Source organism: Nerophis ophidion, linkage group LG23 (genome assembly GCF_033978795.1).
Source record: "Nerophis ophidion isolate RoL-2023_Sa linkage group LG23, RoL_Noph_v1.0, whole genome shotgun sequence".
NCBI classification, from domain to species: domain Eukaryota; kingdom Metazoa; phylum Chordata; class Actinopteri; order Syngnathiformes; family Syngnathidae; genus Nerophis; species Nerophis ophidion.
The window spans coordinates 34461079-34483023 of NC_084633.1; the positions used below are offsets into that span (position 1 = coordinate 34461079).

Consider the following 21945-nt stretch of genomic DNA (forward strand, 5'->3'; position numbering starts at 1 on the left):
GCTGGCGTCAAATTCTAAAGTTAATGATTATTTGCAAAACATTTTTTTTTATCAGTTTGAGCATCAAATATGTTGTCTTTGTAGCATATTCACTGAATATGGTTTGATAATGATTTGCAAATCATTCAGTTTATATTTACATCTAACACAATCTCCCAACTCATATGGAAACAGGGTTTGTATTTAGTTATAATAATAATAATAATGGATTAGATTTCTATTGTTAGATACTCAAAGCGCTCACAGAGAAGTGGGAACCCATCATTCATTCACACCTGGTGGTGGTAAGCTACATCAGTAACCACAGCTACCCTGGGGCAGACTGACGGAAGCGTGGCTGCCAGTTTGCGCCTACGGCCCCTCCGACCACCACCAATCATTCATTCATCATTCATTCACCGGTGTGAGCGGCACCGGGGGCAAAGGGTGAAGTGTCCTGCCCAAGGACACAACGGCAGCGACTTTGATGTCCTTGCAACCCTCAGGTTTCTGGCATGGCCGCTCTACCCACTACGCCATAGTTCATCATATCAATCAATCAATCAATGTTTATTTATATAGCCCCAAATCACAAATGTCTCAAAGGACTGCACAAATCATTACGACTACAACATCCTCGGAAGAACCCACAAAAGGGCAAGGAAAACTCACACCCAGTGGGCAGAGAGAATTCACATCCAGTGGGACGCCAGTGACAATGCTGACTATGAGAAACCTTGGAGAGGACCTCAGATGTGGGCAACCCCCCCTCTCTAGGGGACCGAAAGCAATGGATGTCGAGTGCAGTGTTTTATTGCTGCGACATAACAATATTGCAATACTCGACTGATATAGTGATCTTTGTAACCTATGATGTGTATTTATTCGTGTCAAACAAAAACATACATATAATTTTGGAGCATGACTTACCCAGAGAACAAACACTGTTTAAGTGTAACAAACCTGTAAACAGTTTGTTTTTTTTAGGTTACTGACAAACTGACTATTTTAAACTCATTGACTGGAAACACCACGTCATGTCTCTCAGGTAGATACAATATGTTAAAACGAAGTACAACACATAAATATTTACCATTGGAGTAGAAAAATCTATTTCTCTTATGAGGCATTAGGGCTGTAACGATTAACGTCATTAATTAAATGTAAATTATCGTAAAACCGTAAAAGGTAAGAACATTACGATAAATTGACTGACCTGTGATACTACTGTATCGTACTAAAGTGTGCGCCGGTATATAAGCCGCACTCACGACATTTTAGAGAGGAGAAAAACATTCCCTATATTAGCCGCGCCGGGCTATAAGCCGCAGATACATATGTGGCAAAATTAGTTATTTACACAGAAATATTTTTTAAATGTTTATTTACATACTTTAATCGTTTCCAACCGGTGGTCTGTAACACAGCAGTAAAACGGCTGATCAAACAAAACAGAAGCGGAAGAAGTGACGCTTCCAAAATGATTTCTTTTTGAAGATGAAACCTTATTGTATATAAGAACTCTGTGTTTCTTGCTCCACAAGTAGAAATTGAATGTGCATATGAAAGTAACACAAGCATTACAAACAAAGTAATATGGCAGAAACAAAATAAAACAAAAATACATTTGAAAATTGTCCCAACTTTTTGTCCATATAGATAAAAATAGTGTTCAAATATGGGATCTAGTCTTATACATAGGTACGAGTATGGCCAAAATAATAATAAAGATTATTTTGATAAAAATTAAAATCATGACTATTATTAACAGTGTTGGGATGGGGCGTGATTGTCACGCCATCATGTAATTTGTAATGTCTAATAAAAAGGCAACAGGTAAACGTTATCCATATAATTAAAAACTAATATTTCTGTTTTTGTTTATTAATAGTTTCAACGTTTCTCATTACGTGACGCCTTTATCTCTATCTTTACATTTTGATGGAAGTATTTTTTTTAAAGTTATATACATTTACATTAACTAAATCTATGTAACAAGCTGCGTTGGGACAGATCCATTAAGAGTTTGAGCGGAAATATGTCGTATAGGAATTAACTACACACAAGAAAATATTAAGAAAAAGTTAAGTCACACAGGCCGGGGCCGATAACAAATTTTGCTGGACCTTCAAATTATTGACAACAAACAATATGATCGCTATTATTTTTTTTGAGACCAAATTAACAACTGATGTAATGACAAAACATAATAATAGTGGAATATATGTAAGCAAATCGTTGGCTAGTATAGAAAATCACAAACAAAATCAATAAAATATGTTCTGTCACTGTTAAAGAGGCGGTGGGGGACCCACAAATATACACAACCAAAACAATAAATACAATTATTTTGACCAAGATGATCACAGTTAACATTATTATTGTGGTATTGCTGAATGTTCTCTAAAAGTCCTTACACACACATTACAATATTTTAACCAAATTGTATTTTATTAATAACGAAGCTAAATACCCACACAATATACTTTCTCGGTAGAGAAAAGATGAAATATTATTCTGGCTTCATAACAACCATATTATTTTTAATTGTGTTTGTTTGTTTTCTTTTACAACCCCCTTTTCTATATGAGCTGGGAAATTGTGTTAGATGTAAATATGAACGGAATACAATGATTTGCAAATCCTTTTCAACTCATATTCAATTGAATGCACTACAAAGACAACATATTTGATGTTCAAAGTCATAAACTTTATTTTTTTTGTGCAAATAATAATTAACTTAGAATTTCATGGCTGCAACATGTGCCAAAGTAGTTGGGAAAGGGCATGATGTTCACCAATGTGTTACATCACCTTTTCTTTTAACAACACTCAATAAACGTTTGAGAACTGAGGAAACTAATTGTTGAAGCTTTGAAAGTGCAATTCTTTCCCATTCTTGTGTTATGTAGAACTTCAGTCGTATTTTACGCTTCATAATGCGCCACACATTTTCGATGGGAGACAGGTCTGAACTGCAGGCGGGCCAGGAAAGTACCTGCACTCTTTTTTTGACGAAGCCACGCTGTTGTAACACGTGCTGAATGTGGCTTGGCATTGTCTTGCTGAAATAAGCAGGGGCGTCCATGAAAAAGACGGCGCTTAGATGGCAGCATATGTTGTTCCAAAACCTGCATGTACCTTTCAGCATTAATGGTGCCTTCACAGATGTGTAAGTTACCCATGCCTTGGGCACTAATGCACCCCATACCATCACAGAAGCTGGCTTTTGAACTTTGCGTCGATAACATTCTGGATGGTTCGCTTCCCCTTTGGTCCGGATGACACGATGTGGTATATTTCCAAAAACAATTTGAAATGTGGACTCGTCAGACCACAGAACACTTTTCCACTTTGCATCAGTCCATCTTAGATGATCTCGGGCCCAGAGAAGCAGGCGGCGTTTCTGGATGTTGTTGATAAATGGCTTTCGCTTTGCATAGTAGAGCTTTAACTTGCACTTACAAATGTAGCGACGAACTGTATTAAGTGACAGTGGTTTCTGAAGTGTTCCTGAGCCCATGTGGTGATATCCTTTAGAGATTGATATTGGTTTTTGATACAGTGCGGTTTGAGGGATCGAAGGTCACTGTCATTCAATGTTGGTTTCTGGCCATGCTGCTTACGTGGAGTGATTTCTCCAGATTCTCTGAACCTGTTGATTATATTATGGAGCGTAGATGTTGAAATCCCTAAATTTTTTGGAATTTCACTTTGAGAAACGTTGTTCTTAATCTGTTTGACTATTTGCTCAAGCAGTTGTGGACAAAGGAGTGTACCTCTCCCCATCCTTTCTTGTGAAAGACTGAGCATTTTTTGGGAAGCTGTTTTTATACCCAATCATGTCACCCACCTGTTCCCAATTAGCCTGCACAACTGTGGGATGTTCCAAATAAGTGTTTGATGAGCATTCCTCAACTTTATCAGTATTTATTTCCACCTTTCCCAACTTCTTTGTCACGTGTTGCTGGTATCAAATTCTAAAGTTAATGATTATTTGCACAAAAAAAAATGTTTATCAGTTTGAACATCAAATATGTTGTCTTTTAGCATATTCAACTGAATATGGGTTGAAAATGATTTGCAAATCATTGTATTCCATTTATATTTACATCTAACACAATTTCCCAACTCATATGGAAACGGGGTTTGTAAATTGTAAAAGGTGATCCGTTGTTTTACTTCCGGTTTATGTGCCATCACGTAAGTTCACTTTCTGTTGAATGGAGTTCGTGTCTGTCCGTTTCAACTTGTTGAGTTTATGGATCACTTTTTACAAACATGACCTCCTTTATGTTAAATTTAAAGTGTAGCTCAATTGTTCGGACAGAAATGTGTTTTTACAAGTTTAGATTGGGAAATGACGCTTTGTAACGGGGAAAGTCCTTGATGTCTGTTTACATGTTTGCATTTATGCTAGTTAGCGCTAGTCAGTCCGTTCGTATCCGAATGCAGTTATTGATCATTTTATTTTAATACAGCAATACTAACCGTTGGGAGTTTTAAAGTGGTTATCTTTACCACCGTTTATTTGTGGTACAAATGCCTGCAGATAGAGTGCGCGCTCTTGCAGACTGTCTTGCTCGCCGAACACACGCATTAAAAACGCAAACTTTAATTTAAAGTTTAAATTTAAAGACACTTGATAAACGAGATGATTCACCCAATTCTTTGAATTCTGCTAGGGCACAGACGTGCTCAGCTGCTGAAAAGCGTGAGTGCTCTTGAACGCACGTCGATTTATCGACGCTGGAAAACTTACCGACTTAATTTTTGTTAAAAACATACTTTTTGGGATCAATATAAAACACAAAGCAGTGTAGCTAATGAAGATAAATCAGAATCAGAAATACTTTATTAATCCCTGAGGGGCAGAGGTGGGTAGAGTAGCCAGAAATTGTACTCAAGTAAGAGTACTGTTACTTTAGAGATTTATTACTCAAGTAAAAGTAAGGAGTAATCACCCAAATATTTACTTGAGTAAAAGTAAAAAGTATGTTGTGAAAAAACTACTCAAGTACTGAGTAACTGATGAGTAACCTGATTACGGCAACAAATAATGCACAAAAACATGAAAATAGCAATGAGCAAATTCAGAGCCAGGAATATCTCTTAAGCAACTAAAACAATATTATATATTAAATAATAGTACATTAAAATAAAATAAAAAAGTGGCACATTGAGCCACAATAACTTAACAGCACCATAGCCTCAGTAGGCATTCATTGATTTGATTGATTGATTGATTAAAACTTGTTTTAGTAGATTGCACAGTACAGTACATATTCCGTACAATTGACCACTAAATGGTAACACCCCAATAAGTTTTTCAACGTTTATCAATTACTTAGTAAATGACCAAGTCGAGGTGATCTACCTCATATATACATACACACACATATCATACATACACACACAAATCATTTATACACACACACACACATATATATATATATATATATATATAGACATACATTTATATATACAGTATATAATTGATTTTTATTTATTTTGCCGTTTTTGTTGACATGTTAAAGGTGTTTTAATGAATATACATGCATGTTTAACATATAAATTCCTATCTTTCATGAAGACAAGAATATAAGTTGGTGTATTACCTTATTCTGATGACTTGCATTGATTGGAATCAGACGTCCACGTTTTCAAATGGAGGAGAAAAAAAGTTCCTCTTTTCTGTCTAAGACCACATGAAAGTCGTTGGTTTTTGGCATCTTATTTGTCCAGCTTCCATATTCGTTTTTATACACTTTACAAGAAATACATTGGCGGCAAACTCCGTGGCTTGCAAGCTTGTTTGCGCTGGCTTTTGGAGACTCTTATTTTGTTAGCGCAGGCGCCATGGAGCGGCGCTTTTATTGTGAAGACAGGAACTATGCGATCAGTCTTTAGGCTTATGACGGGAAGTACGGTTAAAATAAAAAGTGTCTTTTTTCCTTTACACTTTTGATTGATTGATTGGAACTTTTATTATTAGATTGCACAGTACAGTACATATTCCGTACAATTGACCACTAAATGGTAACACCCCAATACGTTTTTCAACTTGCTTAAGTCGGGTCATGTGACCGCCTGGCTCTGTTTGATTGGTCCAACGTCACCAGTGACTGCATGTGATTGGTGAAACGCAGGCATGCGTAGATTCTACTTTGAAGCTCTGTCATTAACCAAAACAAACATTAATAGATCGATAAAAAAAAAAGTAGCGAATAGCGAGCTGAATGTAGATAAATGGAACGGAGTAAAAGTAGCGTTTCTTCTCTATAAATATACTCAAGTAAAAGTAAAAGTATGTTGCATACAAACTACTCGTAGAAGTACAATTTATCCCAAAAGTTACTCAAGTAAATGTAACGGAGTAAATGTAGCGCGTTACTACCCACCTCTGCTGAGGGGAAATTAAAAATTTCAGCACAATCCCATTCAAAGATCGTTGACGGGTCAGCCCACTTACGGCGCCCCTTACAAAAAAGGTGAGATACAGGTAAACAATCGGGTGGTTTAGGGGGTGACAAAAAAAAAAAAATCGGTCTAAGCCTGGGCCCCTGGAGAGGGGGTCCAGACTGAGGCTAAGGGAAAAAACAACTCATAGCCATAGAACACATCCCTCTTAACATTTGTGTGTAAGAGAGAAACATCAAAGAACACAAAGGACATTAAATGAGCAGAGCTGATGCAACTAGCCACTTCTACATACAGCTATGAATAAAAAGTAAAACAAACATATACACCGTGGTGGCCTCTGCGGTGTTCCACGCCATCGACTGCTGGGGTGGAGGGAGCATGGCCAGAGACAGGAGCAGACCCAACAAAGCAACCAAGAGAGCCGACTCCATTCTTGGCCGCCCACTAACTCGGCCAGAGTCCAGTCCGAATGGATGAGCGAGGAAGCGACTAAGGAGACTGAGGTGTCCGAAACCTGCTCATTCAGCCAAGACGCTGTGAAGCCTGTCCGTCACGGCACCCAGTGCTTGCTCTACAGCTCTGTCTCTTCAGCAACATCTCCTCCAGTCATAAAGTCTAATAATCAAGTTGTGTTCTTCTCCAACGACACCAAGTGGTTCAGTGCAACAGTTTGGCTAACAAAAATAAACAGGAGTGGTACATCGCACAGCAAATACACAATCTTTGTGCCTCTTCCAAGTCAGCGTGTTGATACTTCACAGCCTGCGTTCAGTTGGATGAGATGACAAAACATTTTGGCTAGAGTTGATGTTGTTGGAACACTAACAAAGTTAGCAGTTAAATAAATGGACGAGAGAGCATCCCAGTAAATAATCCAAATACTTTATAAAGAAGTTGTGGCAACGTTCCCGGCACATCGCTTGCTGCATGGTAACTCATGGTCACAGCAGCTGAGTGAAGGACGCTGTGTTGGAAAACATAATAAAAATGAAAGCAACTCCAAATTCGTTTCACCTTTGCTGTGTGCGTTATGTGCGGGACTAATGTGTCAGTCTCTAATATTGTCCACACCTGTCGCCATCTAATAACAGAAGTGCACTCTTAAACGCACGCCGAGATTCCACGATAGTGAGGCGAGTGAAACGAAGTAAGGAAGGAAATCTCTGTAGCAAAGTCTGTGTAGTAAATGACGTTTTTCAGGTCATTAAAAATCTAAACAGTAATACTTTATCGCGGTTTATCATTATCCAATATTTGAATCGATTCGGCCACCCTTGTCTACATTTAAGACCTTGAGCTTAGTGGCGTGTAATACTCGCACTCCAGTGATAATACAACTTCTTTTTTTTTTTCTTCTATTTTATTTACAAACATCCCACAGAATTTCAATCAGTCCAACAAGGTATTACGTAATAATACGATTACAAACCAATCCCAGCCCCGCAACACTCCCAATAGCAATTCACAGACCAATTGAGAAGACACAGAAACACAAGGAAAAACTCAAACGTACCGTATTTTCCGGACCATAGGGCTCACCGGATTATAAGTCGCACTGCTGATGAGTGGGTAGATTCAGGTCTATTTTCATAAATAAGGCGCACCGGATTAGTAGGCGCATTAAGGGTGTGTTATTGTTTTTTTTTTCTAAATCTAAAACACTTCCTTGTGGTCTACATAACATGTGATGGTGGTTCTTTGGTCAAAATGTTGCATAGATTGTTTTACAGATCATCTTCAAGTCGCTTTCTGAAAGTCACTTCAGGATACACCGTTTTGTGGGCGGTCTTGTTTAATTGCCTCAGCTTTAAAAGCGTCCTCTCCCTGTCATCTTTGTTGTAGCGGTGTAGCGTGCAAGGACGAAAGTGGAAGGAATGTCCAAAGATGGAGCTAACTGTTTTAATTATATTCAGACTTTACTTCAATCAATAACGGAGCAGCATCGCATCACCCGTGGCTCTATAGTGCAACAACAACGCATTGTGTCTCGTGAAAAAACATACGACTGGAACTCTCTAATAACTACAGTTCCTTGGGTGAATTATATAAACCCACTATACCGGTAGTTTTTAGCACTTTCATAGCTAGTTTACTGACAGATATAGGTTTGAACTTTACGCTACTTTATATTACAAATGCCCCATAACAAGAAGATAGAGGAAAAAGAAGAAGCTTATCGACTTCGTTGTCGGCACAAACTACAATAGCGGATGTGTGCAAATTTTCAGGACTTATGCAGATCCCAAAAACAGATCAGCAATTTGGTTTTTCATAATATTGCAAAACAATACACAAGATAATGTGTCCGCTAATGGATGCCATTTTGCTGTCCTTATACACACACTATAATAATACTCGTACTTCTGACTACGGTAGCCCTCAATCCATCAAGCGTTGCGGCTTCAAAGTCTTACTAAAACATTTCGAAAGATTTTTGAGTGCTGTGTGTAATGTTCTTTATTTTTAATGGAACATCTGAAGTTTTGGGGTTGTCTACTAGCGTCATGTTGCAGTCTACACAAATATCTTATGTGTGACTGCCATCTACCGGTAACACTTATCATTACACCATGTACCAAATAAAAACATTTTCAAGGTCGGTAAGCACAACCAGAATTATTCCATAGATTAGGCGCACGGAGCTATAAGCCGCAGCATAGATTTTTGAGAAAATGAAAGGATTTTAAGTGTGCCTTATAGTCCGAAAAACACGGTAAGAAAAAAGAATAATATTAATAATATGATCAATAATAATACGAATATACTCATAACAATGATTTAAAAATATTAAACAACAAAAAAACAAATCACTGTTAGTTCAACTCATCATTTCCATGGCCATCACAGCCATGAATAAAAATCACACAATTATATACCACAAGGATAAAAAAATCATATTTTAGGCTCATTTAATAGTTAAAACAAGTTCATATAATGGATCCCATACTCCAAGATATGACTCATTGTTATTTCATCTAGTTGATTCTCAAACTGTCATACGTGTACCACAACTGGTACACTGGCTCTACCTAGTGGTACGCCAAAGAATAATGTAAATATTCAAACAGTGTTACTGTTCAAACTCTGTGTAACATTACAGTGGCCAAATATAATAAATATACATTTTGAACACGTGTTCTGCCTTGTTAAAGTACCAATGATTGTCACACACACACTAGGTGTGGTGAAATCTGTCCTCTGTATTTGACCCATCCCCTTGATCACCTTCTGGGAGGTGAGGGGAGCAGTGGGCAGCAGCAGTGCCGCGCCCGGGAATTAAATTTTGTGATTTAACCCCCAATTCCAACCTTTGATGCTGAGTGCCAAGCAGGGAGGTAATGGGTCCCATTGTTATAGTCTTTGGTATGACTCGGCCGGGGTTTGAACTCACAACCTACCGATCTCAGGGCGGACACTCTAACCCAGGGGTGTCAAACTCAAATACAGAGTGGGCCGAAATTTTAAACTGAAGAAAGCCGCAGGCCAAGGGTTGAACAAATTAACCTTTTAATAAGGACCCAAACAAGTTTTGCATTGAATATTAAACAAGCAAGGCTTATATAACTTTATAGTCACATGCAAAATCCAGTTTCAAATAATAATTAAAAAATCTCAATGGCATATCAAATAAAATTTAAATAAAAATAGAATGCCTCTTTTCTATTTGCGGCCTTCTGAGGTATATATCAAAATAAACTTTTTCCACAGGCTAATAATACATTTGAAAATAAAATAACAATAATGAATGAATCAAACATTCAAGCCTTGAAGTAGCAAGAGAAAGTGCATGAGTAAATTAATTATTGCTCAGTTTGCTACACTGATTTGCTTTAACAATGAATATGCAACGAGCAATACTTATATAACTTAATATTGCAAAATCAACTTTCAAAAAACAAACGAAAAAACATCAATGGTAAAATAAATACAATTTAAATAAAACATTTAATGCCTCGTTTCTATTTGCAGCCTTCTGAGGTAAATATCAACATTACATTTTTTCACAGGCTAAAAAATCTTAAAATAAAATAACAATGAGATGGTTGGGGGTGGGGGGCGGGGTTTGGTGATAGCGTCCCAGAATAGTTAGTGCTGCAAGGGTTTCTGGGTATTTGTTCTGTTGTGTTACGGTGCAGATGTTCTCCCAAAATATGTTTGTCATTCTTGTTTGGTGTGGGTTCACAGTGTGGCGCATATTTGTAACAGTGTTAAAGTTGTTTATACGGCCACCCTCAGTCTGACCTGTATGGCTGTTGAGCAAGTATGTGTGGCATTCACTTAAGTGTGTGTACAAGTCACATATGTCATGCGACTTGGCCGGCACGCTGTTTGTATGGAATAAAAGTACCCTAAAGGCAGTGCCTTTATAGTACTGGCGGGCCGGCTCTAATGTTAATTCGATATTGCCTCAAGGGCCAAATTAAATTGTACGGCGGGCCAAATTTGGCCCGCGGGCCAGAGATTGACACCCATGCTCTAACCACTAGGCTACTGTTGTTGAGCCTTGTTGTTTAATAATCTGTAGTTGTTTAGACATACTAAGCTACTGTATTTTAATGTTGGTCATTAAGTGGTCCAAGTGTTTTTTTGAGGTGGATGATTGGTAAAAAAAAATGTTTAATATGGATTTTTTCCCCCAATACCATCTCCATAGCTTGTGTGTATCAGTCATTATGAGTCAGACTATCAGCATCTATCGATTTTTTAATACTACTGTTTATGTTATGATGCATATAGACAGAAATGCACTTTTATTCTTTGACGACACATTACTAAAGTGACACAGCTCTCCAAGAATAATGATACATGTAAGAAACACGGTTTATTTACCACCACCGAGGCGAGGATGGGTGACTTAAAGAAACGCCCCCACACTGTGGGCAAACGACGACATTGCGTTTAGTGTCATGTGTCATCAACATGCATTATCACCCTCTTGACGGTTTTATTAACAGTTTTATTGCCGGACAATTGTATGTTAATTACAAACCTTGTTTCCATATGAGTTGGGAAATTGTGTTAGATGTAAATATAAACGGAATAGAATGATTTGCAAATCCTTTTCAACCCATATTCAATTGAACGCACTACAAAGACAAGATATTTGATGTTCAAACTCATTAACTTATTTCATGCCTGCAACACGTGCCAAAGTAGTTGGGAAAGGGCATGTTCACCACTGTGTTACATCACATTTTCTTTTAACAACACTCAATAAACGTTTGGGAACTGAGGAAACTAATTGTTGTAGCTTTGAAAGTGGAATTCTTTCCCATTCTTGTTTTATGTAGAGCTTCAGTTGTTCAACAGTCTGGGGTCGCCGCTGTCTTATTTTACGCTTCATAATGCGAAACACATTTTCGATGGGAGACAGGTCTGGACTGCAGGCGGGCCAGGAAAGTACCCGCACTCTCACTTCAGTTGTTTTTTTACTGTCAGCATATGTTGGAAACAACTGTGGGCAGGGACAAAAACAACACACTATTGTCCACTGTCTAACTTCTCTAAGTTAAAGGGGGACATTATCACAATTTCAAAAGGGTTAAAAACAATAAAAATCAGTTCCCAGTGGCCTGTTGTATTTTTTGAAGTTTTTTTCAAAATTTTACCGGTCTCCGAATATCCCTAAATAAAGCTTTAAAGTGCCTTATTTTCGCTCTCTGCGAAGACACTGGCCATTTCCCTGTGACGTCATACAGTGCTGCCAATGAAAACAAACAATGGGAATACCACAGCAAGATATAGTGACATTAGCTCGGATTCAAACTCGGATTTCAGCGATTTAAGCGATTCGACAGATTACGCATGTATTGAAACAGATGGTTGGGGTATGAAAGTATTGAAGAAGAAACTGAAGCTATTGAGCGAATTCATAGTCATAGCATGGCCGAATAGCTGCGTTAGCATCGCCGGTAAAATGTGCGGACCAAACGATCAGGACTTTCGCATCTTTTGACACGGGAGCAACTTAAATCCGTCGATTGGTAAGTGTTTTTTTCGCATTAAATGTGGGTGGAAGGAAACGTAATATAGTTGCAAATGCATCTGCAGGTTATCCATACATCTCTGTGCCATGTCTGCTTTAGCTCCGCCGGTAAATAGCATATTAGCATCGATTAGCGTAGCATGTTAGCATCGATTAGCTGGCAGTCAACATCAACATAACTCACCTTTGTGATTTCGTTGACTATCGTTGCAAATGCATCTGCAGATTATCCATACATCTCTGTGCCATGTCTGCCTTAGCATCGCCGGTAAAATGTGGAGACACTCCGGCACATTCAATGGGGGTCTGGCGGCAGATTTCTTGCCACTTTCGCACCTTTGGGCCAGTGGTGCAACTTGAATCCCTCCCTGTTAGTGTTGTTACACCCTCCGACAACACACCGTCGAGGCATGATGTCTCCAAGGTTCCAAAAAATAGTAAAAAAAAACGGAAAATAACAAATGTGTAATGTGTTGAAAATGAAAATGTGTGTCACCTCGGCGACGTCACATTCTGACGTCATCGCCTCCAGCGCAATAAACAGAAAGGCGTTTAATTCGCCAAAATTCACCCATTTAGAGTTCGGAAATCAGTTAAAAAAATAGATGGTTTTTTTCTGCACCATCAAGGTATATATTGACGCTTACATAGGTCTGGTGATAATGTTCCCCTTTAAGAGTTCACAGCTCCAGTTTCACTGACTGACTGTGCCCAAAACAATGTAGTAATTACTCTTAATCTTCACTGAAGAATAGTGTAAACACAATAAACATATCACTCTAATAACAAGAGCATAAAACAAATAATAATCAGTCAGTGCTGACTACTCTTACTTGCATCAGCTGTGTGCGATCCCCTGAATTTACGTGCATGTAAAACTGCTCTCTGCAGTGTGCAGTCAGGCTCAACAGAGACAGCGGACGATGGTCTGAGCTCCAGATGTCTGTAGTGAAACGTATTGCATTTGCCTTCTCCACGTGTGCGGCAATACACTTTTTAACCTCTACATTGTAGTTTTGTCTACAATGTAGTGGCGGCTAGGAATAACGTAGCGAGGTTCGAGGTGCTCCATTAAGCGTTTAAACCCGACATTACTCACCACCGACACGACAGGGGCTGGTCATCAAGCACAATAAACTGGGCTATCTTTTCTGTTATGGCCATTGCCTTTTTGCTGTCCCGTGGTAGTTTGTCATGTCTTGCAAAGCGAGCGAGAGGTTTGTTGATTAGTCTTGCTGCTCTCGCGAAAATCCTCATGTTCTTTTTTGTGGTGGTTTTCAAATGTGCGATGAGGTTGCTTGTATTGAGCCTTCCTGGTTCTGTCCCTCCACGGGACACTTGCGCCTGACAAATGTTGCATTTAGCGGCAACGTCTTTGTCCGAGTTTACGTTAAAATACTTCCACACAACCGACATCACTACACTTTGCTGCAAGCACACGCGTTGTCGTTGTTTGATCAAGTGGGCTGTGCATGCTGGATCAGAGACGCTCTTCTTCCGCGGCTGGCACCAACGTTAATTAAGGGGCATTGCCGCCACCTACTGTGTTGGAGTGTGATCAAACCAGAGTCACCTGTTATAGAAGCTTTGGAGCGGTAAATGGACAGCTTGTATCGGAGCGCTTATATCAAGAGTTTTTAGATTCAGTCAGATAAAATCCGACTAATATCGGACTGATTTCCGATATCCCTACTAATACACCCCCATACCATCACAGATGCTGGCTAATGAACTTTTGCGCCTATAACAATCCGAATGGTTATGTTCCTCTTTGTTCTGGAGGACACCACGTCCTCAGTTTCCAAATATAATTTGAAATGTGGACTCATCAAACCACAGAACACCTTTCCACTTTGCATCAGTCCATCTTAAGTGAGCTCGGGCCCAGCCAAGCCGGTGGCGTTCCAGGATATTGTTGAGAAATGGGTTTGGCTTTGCATAGTAGAGTTTTAACTTGCACTTACAGATGTATCGACCAACTGTAGTTACTGACAGTGGTTTTATGAAGTGTTCCTGAGCCCATGTGGTGATATCCTTTACACACTGATGTCGGTTTTTGATGCAGTACCGTGTGAGGGATCAAAAGTCCGTAATATCATCGCTTACGTGCAGTGATTTCTCCAGATTCTCTGAACTTTTTGATGATTTTACGGACCGTAGTTGGTAAAATCCCTAAATTCCTTGCAATAGCTCATTGAGAAATGTTGTTCTAAAACTGTTGAACAATTTGCTTACAAAGTGGTGACCCTCACCCCATTCTTGTTTGTGAATTACGTAGCATTTCATCGAAGCTGCTTTTATACCCAGTCACGGCACCCGACTGTTCCCAATTATCCTACACACCTGTGGGATGGTCCATATAAGTGTTTGATGATCATTCCTCAACTTTATCAGTATTTATTGCCACCTTTCCCAACTTCTTTGTCACGTGTTGCTGGCATCAAATTCTAAAGTTGATGATTATTTGCAAAAAAAAATAAAGTTTATGATTTTGAACATCAAATATCTTGTCTTTGTAGTGCATTCAACTGAATATGGGTTAAAAGGGATTTGCAAATCATTGTATTCCGTTTATATTTACATCTAACACAATTTCCCAACTCATATGGAAACAGGGTTTGTATATCGCGCCACCCTAGTAGCCACTATAGGTTGTATTCAGTCACGTGATGTTTGAACAGAAGTAAACGGAGTGATGGAACACCAAACCAACATGGCTCCTGTGCAGGAAATAGAGTATGTGCTATCTGGGTACGCAAGGGGCCTAGATCTTCCCCACTAATGCATATATGGAAAAAAAAGTCACTATACAATGGCATAGTTTATCAAACCATAATTATTGTTGTGTATGTGCTGAAATATTCCTTTATGATTGTTTATCAAAATATAACTAGATGTCAACATTGTGTATGTGCTGAAAAAATTATTTTTGATTATCAAAACATAATAATAGATGTCAACTTTTTGTATGTGCTGAAAAATTCATTTTTGATTACCAAAACATAAAAATAGATGTCAACATTGGGTATGTGCTGAAATATTAATGTATGATTGTTTATCAAAACTATAGATATCAACATTGTGTATCTGCTGAAATATTAATTTATGATTGTTTATCAAAACAACATTGTGTATGTGCTGAAAGATTCATTTAAGATTTTTTTATCAAAATGTAACTGTAGATGTCAACATTGTGTATGTGCTGAAAGATTCATTTATGATTGTTTATCAAAATATAGCTATAGATGTCGTCCTTGTGCATGTGCTGAACAATTCATTTATGATTGTTCATCAAATTATAACAATATATGTCAACATTGTGTATTTGCTGAAAGACTCATTTTATTATTGTTTATCAACATATAACGATATACGTCAACTTTGTGTCTGTGCTAAGAGGTTCATTTATTATCGCTGCCGTTTGTAAAACCTTAACTCTCTTAGGTTTTGCTTTTTTGTGTGTATGTCCTATAATAATGTTTATAGTTTGTATGTCCTATAGTAATTTTTATTGTGTGTATGTCCTCTAATAATGTTTATAGTGTGTATGTCCTATAATAGTCACGCAAATTCTAAGTCAAGGCCTGGTGGAGATATTTAGTTACGTCAATGGATATTTTTATTCATGGGTTAGTTTATGGGTTGAATATATTGGGATATGAGTTTTGATCCATATCGCCCAGCCCTACATTGGTGTTAGCAACAGTGCTAGCACAATTTAGAGATGTTCTCTGTTTATTTGAGCGTTACAGTAGGCCTTATTAATAGTTTTGTGTTTATATGTATATATACAAAACCAAAAACCAGTGAAGTGGGCACATTGTGTAATTCGTAAATAAAAACAGTTTCCAGAAGCAATTTGAAACGTGGACTCGAAAAATTTTCCACTTTTGCATCAGTCCATCTTGGATGAGCTCGGCCCCAGCAAAGCCGGCGGCGTTTCTGGGTGTTGTTGATAAATGTTTTCTCTTTGCATAGTAGAGTTGAACTTGCATTTACAGATGTAGCCACAAACTGTAGTTACTGACAGTGGTCTTCTGAAGTGTTCCTAAACCCATGTGGTGATATCCTTTACACACTGATGTCTATTTTTGATGCAGTACCACCTGACGGGTTGAAGGTCCGTAATATCATGGCTTACATGCAGTGATTTCTCCAGATTCTCTGAACCTTTTGATGATGTCACGGACAATAGATGGTGAAATCCCTAAATTTCTTGCAATAGCTGGTTGAGAAATGTTGTTCTTAAACTGTTGGACAATTTGCTCACGCATTTGTTGACAAAGTGGTGACCCCTCACCCCGTCCTTGTTTGTGAAATACTGAGCATTTCAAGCAAGCTACTTTTATACCCAATCATGGCACCCACCTGTTCACCTGTGGGATGTTCCAAATGAGTGTTTGACTTTTTCCTACCTGTGCCAGCTTTTTTGAAACATGTTGTAGGCATCACATTCCAAATGAGCATTTCTCAACCAGCTATTGCAAGGAATTTAGAGATTTCACCATCTAAGCTCCGTAATATCATCAAGAGGTTCAGAGAATCTGGAGAAATCACTGCACGTAAGCCATGATATTACAGACCTTCGATCCCTCAGGCAGTACTGCATCAAAAAGCGACATCAATGTTTAAAGGATATCACCACATGGGTTCAGTAACACTTCAGAAAACCACTGTCAGTAACAACAGTTGGTCCCTACATCTGTAAGTGAAAATTAAAGCTCTACTAAGCAAAGCAAAAGCCATTTATCAACAACATCCAGAAACGCCGCCGGCTTCTCTGAGCTCGTGATCATCTAAGATGGACTGATGGAAAGTGGAAAAGTGTTCTGTGGTCTGATGAGTCCACCTTTCAAATTGTTTTTGGAAACTGAGGACATTGTGTCCTCTTGACCAAAGAGAAAAAGAACCATCCGGACCGTTCCAGGCGCAAAGTGTAAAAGCCAGCATCTGTGATGGTATGGGGGTGTATTAGTTCCCAGGGCATGGGTAACTTAGACATCTGTGAAGGCACCATTAATGCTGAAAGGTACATACAGGTTTTGGATTAACATATGTTGCCATCCAAGCAAGGTGTTTTTCATGGACGCCCCTGCTTATTTCAGCAAGACAGTGTCTCCCATTGAAAATGTCTGGCACATTATGACGGGCAAAATACGACAACGGAGACCCCGGACTGTTGAACCATTTCAGCTGTACATCAAGCAAGAATGGGAAGAATTCCACCTGAAAAGGTTAAAAAATGTGTCTCTTCACTTCTCAAACCTTTACTGAGTGTTGTTAAAATGAAAGGCCATGTAAAACAACTTATTTGCAATGTGTTGCTGCCATTAAATTCTAAGTTAATGATGATTTGCAAAAAAATAACAAAGTTTTACTAGTTCAAGGGTTAAATATATTGTCTTTGCAGTCTATTCAATTGAATATAATTTGAAAATGATTTGCAAGACATTGTATTCCATTTTTATTTACCATACCCCTGCAACCTCAAAAAGGGACAAGCGGTAGAAAAATGGATGGATGGACAATGTGCCAGCTTCTCTGGTTTTGGGGTTTACAGATGTGTACCTTGTTTGTTTGTTAATATAGAAATTGTGATATTTAGGACATTTCATATTGCTATTAACAAAAACATTGTTTCTTTAGTAGCACCGGTGCTAATAGGGAATGAGCTAAGCATACAGAAAATATTACAATACTGTATTTCCATACTATACCGGTGCTACTAGGGAATGAGCTCAGCGTACAGCTTTTTTAGTTCCTACCTTGTTACTGTTTACCAAATGAATAGAAAATACTACAATACTGCATTTGCATGCTACACCGGTGCTACAAGGGAATGAGCTCAGCGTACAGCTTTTTTGGTTCCTACCTTGTTACTGTTTACCAAATGAATAGAAAATACTACAATACTGTATTTCCTTACTACACCAGTGCTACTAGGGAATGAGCTCAGCGGACAGCTTTTTGGGTTTCTACCTTGTTACTGTTTACCAAATGAATAGAAAGTACTAGGGATGCACCGAAATGAAAATTTGTGGCCGAAGCCGAAACCGAATAAAATTTGAGCGCTTGGCCGAAGGCCGAATACCAAATACCGAATAATAAATGCAGTTTTTCACAACTTTTTTATATTGCATAAATAGCCTAGAATACATTTTTAGACATGTTCTTCAAATAAAATAAATTTTTATTGAATATTGACATTTTTAAATATTCCAGTAGCCTTTGCTTTTCAAAAAAAAGCACCGTTTTTCATTTATATTAGGCCTTCAAACAAAACATGCATTCCAAAAAAAAAATTAAGTGCATTAAAGTGGATAAACCCACAACAAATGAATTATTGTCCTTTTGGCAAAAGTCTGCTTAGCAACAGTAGATATGCTAATAATGTAAACAGAAGGCTCAAGTAAATCTCAAGTGTGTGCTTGTAACCTCTTACACTTATACAGGTAGCCTACACAACAGGCTAATAATGTAAACAGAGGCCCCACTAAATCTCAATAAGGGTGTGCTTGTAACCTCATACACTTATACAGGTACACAACATATCCCAGGCCAGAACAGATTTGTCAATAACAGTACTTCAGCTTCAGAATAAAAAGAAGGAAACTAACTATGTATAAAACAATTTAAATTTAACACTGGACTTTGGTTGATTGCGTCACCGCGTCAAAAAATTGCGTCTTTGCGTCACACGCCACTATTCGGCCTTGCTTTTAACTCATTCCACCGAAGGCCGAATGTGGCTTTATTTGCCATATTCGTTTACCGATTAATCGGTGCATCTCTAGAAAGTACAGTATTTCAATACTACACCCAGTGTTACTAGGGAATGAGCTCAGTGATCAGCTTTTTGGGTTTGTACCTTGTCACTATTTACCAAATTAATAGAAAAATACTGTATTTCTATACAACACCGTGTCTGTAATGTGTGTTTTCTTTTTGTGGGTAGGTTTGGACAAGGGACTAAGGGATGATGGCACTTGTTGTGAAGAAGAGTTGCTCAGGACCCAGGCGGAGCAACACAAGGGAATGTAGAATTTGAACACCGATCCGCATCATTCACACTCAAGACATTACCCAAAAGAGATGCTTTTTTTTTTTTGTCTGGGAGAACTCTTATTGCGCTTTAACTTCAAAGCAGAAAAAAAAGACAAAACCACGCAGCATAAAGAAGCAAAGCTGAAGGAAAGACTAAAAAAAAAAAAAAAAAAAAAAACACTAACTGAGGTGGACAGAGATGTCAAACCAGACGGAGGAACAAAATACCTTTTTTCCATGAAGAACAAAGGGAGAGAATTTCCCTTTCTGGGCTGACTTTGATTTTCTCAAAGTGTTAAAACTCTCGTTTATCACCTGTTTTATCATTTTTGTTTATCCGGAATCTATTTTATTTTAAGGACGCCTGTTGAGAGTGTTTTATCTCATGATATCAGAATCCATATCCTAGCCCTCCATTATTATTTTTCTATCCTCATCAGTATTTACCTAAATGATGAAATGGATGTATCTCACTTTATATTCAGTCTCAACCTTAATTGGCTGCATTTTTTTGTTTGTGACTTTTTAATCTTATTTTCCCGGAGGGAAAGAGAGCCAGATTCACGTCTGGAACGTCAGGGTTGAGTTTGCCACAAAGACATTTATTGCCTTGGAGAATGGACATCTGTTGCCTTTCAATAGAGTGCGTGCGTGTGTGTGTGTGTGCACGTGTGTGTGTGCGCAAAAGAGAAAGTGCTATACCATGCCGGTCCTTTTTGAAAAGTGTTCTTATTTTTCATCAGTGAGCTTTTTACGGTACAGCAAGTAACCCTGAAAAACACAGACGGGCACAGTCGTTTTTTGTTTTTGTTTTTTCCGTTTTTATCCCCCGCAGCGTGGAAACCCCCGCTCGGGTTCCACGCGGGGGAAAAGTGGACTGTGCAGGCGTCAGGTCACGTGACGCGGTGGGCCCGACGGGGGCCTGTAGGGACCAAGCTCCAGCAAGTACTGTCGGGGAGATGGGGAATCCGTTCAAAAGAGGCAGTGCCAGCCAATTTTATTGTGACTCGTACACGGTGTTGTCTTGACCATTTTTTTATTGTTATTCTTGTAAAAAAAATAAAAAAAAATAAACCGAGCTAAAAGACGGCAGTTACACTACCCGAACCATGCTGTATCACACAACCTGTCAATATGTATATGAATTATCAATACACTTCAAAAGCTTCAACCATGCTTTGCTGGCCTTCTTTTCTTTACTGAGCAACAATGACAAATTGTTTTATAAGTCTCCTAACAGATTTAGTAAGTCAATTTTATTTCTAAAGCTCCTTTTCACCGATAAAATCACAAAGCACTGTACAAAACATAGGTCAATCAAAACAATTCAATGAAAACTGCAAGGGCGGCCTCATAAAGAGGATAGAAAGTGGATTGAAAAGCATAGTTAAAGGTGCATTTACTAAAAAGAGAAGTTTTCAAATGCGCTAACTTCACAAACATGAGACTAACACTTATTTCACAGACATACCTCCACAAAAAGGCTAACTTCAAAAACATGACACACACATGCTAGCTTCACAAACTTGAGACTGACATGCTTCACAAACATGAGGTGAACATTTTAACTTGACGACAATTCCAAGAAAACAGGCTCAACATCATAAAAAGGATACATAGTGGATTAAAAATGATAATTAAAATGTGCATTAACTAAAAGCTCTACTAAAAAGAGAAGTTTTCAAACATGCTAACTTCACAAACATGCTAACTTCACAAACATGTTAACTTCACAAACATGAGACTAACATGCTAACTTCCCAACAGTTCCAAGAAAACAGGCGCAACATCATAAAAGGATAGAGTGGATTAAAAATGATAATTAAAAGGTGCATTAACTAAAAACTTTACTAAAAAGAGAAGTTTTCAAATGTGCTAACTTCACAAATATGCTAACTTCACAAACATGTTAACTTCACAAACATGAGACTAACATGCTAACTTCCCAACAGTTCCAAGAAAACAGGCGCAACATCATAAAAGGATACAGAGTGGATTAAAAATGATAATTAAAAGGTGCATTAACTAAAATCTTTACTAAAAGAAAAGTTTTCAAATGTGCTAAATTCACAAACATGAGACTAACATGCTAACTTCAAAACAGTTCCAAGAAAAAAGGCACAACATCATAAAAAGCTTACAGAGTGGATTAAAAATGATAACTAAAATGTGCATTAACTAAAAGCTTTACTAATAATAAGTTATCAAATGTGCTAAATTCACAAACATGTTAACTTCACAAACATGAGACAAACACGCTACCTTCACAAACATGAGACAAAACCTGCTAACTTCCCAACAGTTCCAAGAAAACAGGCGCAACATCATAAAAGGATAGAGTGGATTAAAAATGATAATTAAAAGGTGCATTAACTAAAAACTTTACTAAAAAGAGAAGTTTTCAAATGTGCTAACTTCACAAATATGCTAACTTCACAAACATGTTAACTTCACAAACATGAGACTAACATGCTAACTTTACAACAGTTCCAAGATAACAGGCACAACATCAT

The 21945-nt window shown here is 38.1% G+C and overlaps 1 protein-coding gene across 2 annotated transcripts in view; it reads left to right on the forward strand.

Annotated features, from left to right (window-relative positions):
• The window catches only part of tcf20 (transcription factor 20), a 34893-nt gene extending 14285 nt beyond the window's left edge, over positions 1-20608 (forward strand). For both annotated transcript variants that reach the window (XM_061884242.1, XM_061884243.1), the window contains exon 5: positions 19344-20608. In XM_061884242.1, the coding sequence (XP_061740226.1) occupies positions 19344-19429 (86 nt within the window). In that variant the 3' untranslated portion in view covers positions 19430-20608. The remainder of the gene's footprint in view (positions 1-19343) is intronic.
• The last annotated feature ends 1337 nt before the right edge of the window (positions 20609-21945 follow it).